A 7,809-nucleotide genomic window follows, 5' to 3' on the forward strand; every position below is an offset into this window, starting at 1 on the left:
TTGTTTCTTAAACAGCATGAGCATTAGTGACAGAAGACATACAGTACACTAACCCTGGAGTGTGTCCCAGCCTACCACAGTAGACACTCGCACACATCCACACTCATGTTTACAGCTGTCATTTGCACTAAAATGCAAATCCTTGGGGTGTAGGATGGAACTGGGATAAAACTCAAGGACTGATGTGGACACAGAGAGAAGGCCTAATGTGCCTTCTGTGTGTTTATGTGAGCCACCTGTTTATGCGAGTTTCTTCCATATATATTCCAAGTAAATGCTACTTTATATTATGTGTACAAGTTCTATCCAGAGTTGGTTCCTGCATTGCAGCTGCTGTTATTGCTGCCCCTCACAACCCAGGGGCACATATCACTTAGTATTCTTTTAGTAAAAGACAGCAATTGTACCCACAATATCTTTGGAATTCTTTTTTAATAACATTGATGATGCAATGGTTGGTCCTGCTCAGACAGGGTAATACAGTGGATGAATGAACAAAAGGATGATCACAATCAATGGGATTTGAAGTGTTTAAGATGGGTCAAGCAGGTAACAACAGCGGATGAAACTGGCCTAATGCTTCTATCATTGCTTCCTGCCTTACGCTTTATAGGGGAAAATAGATTATTGCTTTCCAAAAACCTGCCATAGGAAAAGTTGTTTCTAAAAATGCAATGCATCAGTTTTTAGGTCAATAACGGCAACTACAAATACAATAACCCTTAAGTTGTCCTTCTGAGTAACCCAATACTTAATTATTTCTGATCAAAATACAGTTTTAATTGACTTCACTTTAGTTTGGACAGAGTGACTTTTAGAAATCTTTAAGTTGTATGCTTGATCCCTCAGCAGTCTGTAGACTGCCCCCTGAATTTTAGTAATGTGCAGAATATCACTGAATGAATGGGAACTTTATCTCTGTCTTTAAAAAAGACAAAACATAACTACAGGCAATTACTTTAAAATGCAATGAATGCGGGGCTAGTTGAATATGGCAAGATAAAGGTATTGGTCTAATTTTTATTATTTTTATTGCTTACTTAACTGAAATCCAATATATATATATATATATATATATATATATATATATATATATATATATATATATATATATATATATATATATATATATTATTGCAGCAAACAGACTGCTTGGAAATGTTGACTGCAAGCTGGTTGTTTTTAAGAGGCAAAAGTCCAAGAAGCTACTGAGAAATAATTTATTTTGAGGAAAGTGCTTGTTTTGTCAGTATGGAGGCAAGTCTGTTGTTTTTTTTTTCTTGCTTTTGGTTCTAAAAATCATCATCATTAAAACTAATTGTGACTGAAAGGAAAGCCAGTTAATTCATCGGCGGTTTTGACCAATGAAAGGCAACTCGAGAGTCAAACCTCATCCTGACCATCTAATCCACTTGCAGCATTTAGGCCGTGCCTTCCTTCGGCCTTCTAGCAACGAAGTTAATGATTAATAACTGCAGATGAATAATTGATAAATTATTGGATGTTTAAAGGAGCTGTTTTGCTCTGAATTTATCCAGTCCAGCTGCAGGACAGCTTGTGGAGCTGCTGTCTCCACTCTAAGCAAGCCTTGGGGAAAATCTGTGAGAATCCAACGGATACCTGGCAACTTTTTGTACCATTAATAGGTCTGGATTGTCCATTTGTGTGTCCAGCTGGCCATATGAAGATTGTACATCTGGATGAAATAAAGCTGCACAGCTGAGGTGAGTGAGATTGCTGCTTGGCATTTCATTGCTACCTCATAGATCTAGTCATACTCTGCAAGGGTTTCTGCTGGCATATATAGTGCTTCACAACTCTTTAGTTTTCTGTTTTGCACTATAATCTAATCGGTTTTAACAGACATTGCTACATTCAAGCAGCCTGCTATATATTTTGTGATTCTTTTATGTACCTGATCAGCAAGCTTTGTCTAGTCCAGGGTACAGCAAGTGTGAGCATCACTAGCCCATTGTGCTCTTCATTGTGCTCTCCCCTGTACCTCACAGCATATTACACTTCTGCTCTTCACAAAGTCATGCTTAGCACAGCACCTCTCATAAAAAATAATTTTTCTGTAAGTTAACATAACTAGGTTCTTATTGACTGAAGCGGTAGTTTCATTTAGATCATTTTTATTACTAATGCTGTTTAATGCCACCCTCATCTTGTTCCCCAGTCTGTCCACTTTCTGAATCTACCTCACAGTGTCCCAAGGAACTTTGGAAACAAGCCTGGAACCAGTTTATGATGTGATGGTAGTCCATAGCATATCACACACCTGCACCAACTTAACTTAACCTGCAGATCTTTGGGATGAGGAGGGTGTAGAGAAAAAAAAGCCTTTTAAAAATGAGAAAAATGTGCTGACACCACACACAGCAAACTCTCTCACTAATGTACCAGAGTAATGCAACCCTGCGCTGTGCTGGCCTTAGTTTAGCTTCAGTCATATTTACCAGGCTACAGATGACCAGCTCCCAATACATCCATTTTGAACTCATTTTCTGCTCCAGCCACAGATCAAATCAATACTGACCTTTTATATGAGGACGTTACAAAGTATCAATGCTCTCTCAGGACTTCTGTATTTACTATGTTTTGGTTTACTCTACTATTTAAAACAGTCTTTTTCAGATACAGGACAGAGACAAGGTAACGTAGGGCAAGTGAGTGAAACTGAACACCTCAAAGAAAATAGTGCCGCTTGTAAGTAGGACTGAATCATTGCCCACAACCACACTGCAGGACTGTGTGGCCATGGCTACTTTCTTATCCCTTGTGTATAGTCTGTTGGATTATGGGCACTTTGCATATGAACACTGCCATCTTTACAAAGAGGAGATCCAAAGAATATTTGTTTATTTCTTCAGGATGCTGGCCCATGTTTAAATCATGCGATCCTTAATCTATGACACTTTGCTGGTGATGTTGCCTTCCCAACCTATAAAAAGACTGTCAGGAATCAATCATATGGAATGAACTTCATGGTCATGTGTTCTGTAAATTGAACTAAATAATAATAAAGGGCTTTTATCATTCCAGACGTTTGTTAAAACGGACACATCAGGAGCCTGGATCTGAGTGTACTTCAATATGCTGCTGCCTGCAGAGCTCCAAATGCAATCAAACTCAACAGCCCTCAGATACCCAATAATGCTGCCTTCTCCAGAACCCACTGATTATGACAGCGACAGCTCTGGAGTCAGATATTCCCCCAGCCTGCCAGCCTCTCCGTGCTCCAGCATGTACCCGTCACCTTGCTCCAGCCCGACCCAAGCAAATAGCAGCTGTTACCACATAGTAGACTACCTTCTATCCCAAGCCAGTGATTGTCCCAGCAATTTAAAAGACACGAGCAGCGTTACCTGCCCTGCTCCAACAGCACAGCATCGGCTCTCTAGTTTCGGATCAGGGGCCAACAATCAGTTCCACTTCCCAGAAGTGGGAGTATTGACTCAGTCACCGTATGCTGCGGGTCTTCCCATGTTGGAAAGGGTAATAAGCAATGGCACTACCTGCGACCAAGCAGGCAGGATGTTGTCTTTCCAACCAACACTGGATGAAATTGAAGAGTTTTTACAAGAAAACATGTGTTCCTGTCTTAATACTTCTAATAACAGCAAAATCAAAGAGTCCAATAGCTCTGTGTGTGGAAAAGTTAGCTACAGCACACGCCTTGAGGTTCTACAAGGAAATAAACTGAAAGAAGCAGAACCTGAAGTAGTAGGAGCTTTAGTGCCCATTAAAATGGACTCACAGGGAGCAATGACAGCACAGGATGAAGAAGAGGAGGAAAAAAAGCGGCATAGTAGTAGCATGTACGCTGGTAGCAGCTCTTCATCTGTGGGTGCTGTCACAGATGGTGCCTCTAGTGGACAGACAATGACTCTGTCAGGTTGTGTGCCTGTGGTCATACAGCTTCAGCCAGTGCCCACCAAGAACGGAGAAAGCGGAGTGAAAATTGCCCAGTTGCTGGTCAACATTCAAGGCCAAACGTTTGCACTTGTGCCTCAGGTGACGGGCTCTTCAGTGAATGGCACTTCAGGTGGCCAGCAAACCCCTGGAAGCACAGGGAGGCAGTTTATTCGAATTGCTCCAGTGCCAATTGCTGCAAAACCAGCGGAGGAGGACCAGGCCGCATCATCTAAGCAAACTTCAGCTTGCAGGCTGTCAAAGTTGGGTCCTGGCGACTTGCTCAAGGTGCACAAATGTAGCTTCCCTGGTTGTAGCAAGATGTACAGCAAGAGCAGTCACCTGAAAGCTCATGTCAGAAGACACACTGGGGAAAAGCCATTTGTGTGTACATGGCCGAGCTGCGACTGGAGGTGAGTGGTGCTTAATTCTGGGGCTGATCTAACTGCTGAATGGAATGGAAGAGTACAATGTGAGGTGCCTATCCAAGGGAACCGATCAGTAAAACAGCCTTCTTTTGATCTAGAGCCCCTCACAGTGAAACTTCAGTTGGTCTGGCATATGCTTAGAAGGAGAGATCATGTGACAGTAGGAATCAGTAATGTGATCAGGCGTTGTAGACCTGGTAGCTCAGGTCAACAGTGGGATCTTGAAAATAATGCTTGATTAATCAGGGTGTCAATATAGTTGAGCAGTGAGGCTCCATAGCCAAAGTGCTGGGAACGTTTGGAGTTTAGTGGCATGGCATTATGATAGCATCAATGAGACTTTCACAAAGAAACTAAAGCAAAGCCGTTTGTTGTCAGGTAGATACAAAGCTTTGTGGGAGTCACAATATCTACATCTCTATGCTGGAACTGGTAACACGGTGGTGCTGCAGCCTAATAGCTTCTGAGCAGTTCAGATCCTGGGTTTGATGCTATCTGTGTAGAGTTTGCATGTCCTTTCTGTATCCTTCCCACATATCAGAAATGTTTGTCTTGGAGTAATTTTTGACTTTAAAATTGTCTGTGAGAGTTTGCTCAACATCACATTAGTATCTTCTCCAGGGCTGGTTCCTCCTTCTTGGGTTCATTGCTAACAGCATTATGTTACAGGCCATTCTGATGTTTTGTTCATCCGCATCAAATAGACATACAGGTTAGGATGACTGGCAGCTCTAAACCAGCATAGTGTGAGTGAGGGCAGGTGTGTGCATGGAAGAGGACTGCAGTAGACGGGCATCCCATCCATGTTGGGTTCCTCACTTTTGCCCTATTATGGGGCTAGGCTGTGGCTCATTCTGACCCTAACAGTTGATTGGGTTTCTCAAACAGATTGATGAATAATGCAGGATTCACTTCATACCCAGAGAAAAAGGCACATTCCTGTTTTACAGAACATGTGGACTGTTCCACAAGTGGAATGCTTCCATGAATAAGTGCTGTAGCAATGTGTGCAAGCTCAAGGGTCTCTATACAGAAAGATGTAGATGGTAACTACTCAGGACCAGTTCTAGCACAGGTGATGTAAGCAGGCACCAGTCAGTAAATGAAGAGGAGGAGGACAGGCTTCTGATTAGCCCTTCCAAATGAAAGTTAACATGTGAACATACAGGTCATCTCTGCTGTTAAGCACAGCATTAGTTTTTCTGAAGCAACACAGTGGTTATCACTGCTACCTCACAGATCCAGAATTCCATGTTGAGTACCTGTCTGTTTGAAGTTTGCATGCTATCCCTGTGTCTAGATGTCCATCCAGGGTTTGTAGGTTTACAAACAGGTGGATGATTGAGTTCAGGGCATTGGACCCCTGCCTCTGAGCACCATAACACTTGTGTCTGATTTCTTATCCACAGATTCTCTCGCTCTGATGAGCTTTCTCGGCACAAGCGGAGTCATTCCGGAGTAAAACCATACCAGTGCAGTGTTTGTGAGAAGAAGTTTGCCCGTAGTGACCATCTCTCCAAACATGTTAAAGTTCACCGGTTTCCACGCTCCAGCCGTAGTGGGAACTGATTGGTGTGGCCGTTCGCTCCAAGGAGCAGCCAATGAACAAAGATAGAAATCAGTCCAAACTTGAGGGCCTATATGGAGCTGACCTGACCTTTCAGCATCGAGGTGATCAAAGCTCTGGCGGATGCCTGGGAGGACTCTTTGGCAGCTTTGACAGCTTATCCACATTGACCGATGAAGCTTCTGAAGAGCAAACCAACAGGCTGGCTGAGAAGAACCTTCTGCATTGAGTTTGCCCAGGGAATTGTCATTGTGTTTTGACGTTAGTGGAATACAAAAGTCAAAAAGAGAGCAGTTTTGTTGAGTATAGGTACGTATTGGAGAGGACAACTGAGAAAACATCACCTTTCCGGATGCTGCTGAGGAAGAGCATATTTGCTCTGTTGTCAATCTGGATTGAGAGTCTAAAGTGGAATAAGTGGCACACTGAAGAACATGCATCCTCGATAAGAAAATACAAATATCTGCCTGCCAAAGCACAGTATATGGAAACTTCAGAGCTGCTACAAACACTAACATACCACGGTTTAGTGATGCTTTTATACTTTTTGAAAATTTACTATTTAAATTATGTGATAATAATAATAATTTAAAGTACTAAACTTCTCATTGTTCTGTTTTAAACAAAGCCTTCAGAAAATATGGAGTATTGTGCACAGAAAAGTCTGTGTCTCCTTATGAATCAGTACCTTTAAATAATAATATGACTTACTGTAACCTGAAAATATAAACATGTTTTCATTTCAGGTAAAATTAGTGAGCAGTCAGAGACTTGGAACAGTACAACACTCTTTAAAAATAAAGCAATCGGAGAACAAAAAAGTTGAGCACAGAAATGACTTTTAAAAAAAGGATAAAATATGTCATTCTGTGCTTGTGTAAAGCAAATGAAGCCCAGATATCATGGAACGATATGCTTTATTTAAATATTTTCCATTCTGAATAGGCTTTTAATCACAGAATTATAAAACAACCCCAATTCCAATGAAGTTGGGACGTTGTGTAAAATGTAAATAAAAACAGAATGCAATGATTTGCAAATCCTTTTCAACCTATATTCAATTGAATACACTACAAAGACAAGATATCGAATGTTCAAACTGATAAACTTTATTGTCTGTTTTGCAAATCTTCACTCATTTTGAATTTGATGCCTGCAACACGTTCCAAAAAAGCTGGGACAGGGGCATGTTTACCACTGTGTTATATCACCTTTCCTTTTAACAACACTCAATAAGCGTTTGGGAACTGAGGACACTAATAGTTGAAGCTGTGTAGGTGGAATTCTTTCCCATTCTTGCTTGATGTACAACTTCAGTTGCTCAACAGTCCGGGGTCTCCGTTGTCGTATTTTGTGCTTCATAATGTGCCACACATTTTCAATGGGAGACAGGTCTGGACTGCAGGCAGGCCAGTCTAGTACCCGCACTCTTTTACTACGAAGCCACGCTGTTGTAACACATGCAGAATGTGGCTTCGCATTGTCCTGCTGAAATAAGCAGGGACGTCCCTGAAAAAGACGTCACTTGGATGGCAGCATATGTTGCTCCAAAACCTGTATGTACCTTTCAGCATTAATGGTGCCTTCACAGATGTGCAAGTTACCCATGCCATGGGCACTAAGACACCCCCATACCATCACAGATGCTGGCTTTTGAACTTTGCGCTGATAACAATCCGGATGGTCCTTTTCCTCTTTGGCCCGGAGGACACGATGTCCATGATTTCCAAAAACAATTTGAAATGTGGACTCGTCAGACCACAGCACACTTTTTCACTTTGCGTCAGTCCATCTCAGATGAGCTCGGGCCCAGAGAAGCCGGCGGCGTTTCTGGGTGTTGTTGATATATGGCTTTCGCTTTGCATGGTAGAGTTTTAACTTGCAGTTGTAGATGTAGCA

At 41.9% G+C, this 7,809-nt stretch overlaps 1 protein-coding gene across 1 annotated transcript; it reads left to right on the forward strand.

The window, feature by feature from the left end:
* Window positions 1-1,510: 1,510 nt before the first annotated feature.
* Window positions 1,511-7,411, forward strand: LOC114660633 (Krueppel-like factor 15). The gene is made up of 3 exons (XM_028813449.2): window positions 1,511-1,724; window positions 3,046-4,328; window positions 5,753-7,411. The coding sequence occupies exons 2-3, from the start codon at window positions 3,097-3,099 to the stop codon at window positions 5,910-5,912; spliced, it is 1,392 nt and encodes a 463-aa protein (XP_028669282.1). The 5' UTR covers window positions 1,511-1,724; window positions 3,046-3,096; the 3' UTR covers window positions 5,913-7,411.
* The last annotated feature ends 398 nt before the right edge of the window (window positions 7,412-7,809 follow it).

This window comes from Erpetoichthys calabaricus, chromosome 11, assembly GCF_900747795.2.
Source record: "Erpetoichthys calabaricus chromosome 11, fErpCal1.3, whole genome shotgun sequence".
NCBI classification, from domain to species: domain Eukaryota; kingdom Metazoa; phylum Chordata; class Cladistia; order Polypteriformes; family Polypteridae; genus Erpetoichthys; species Erpetoichthys calabaricus.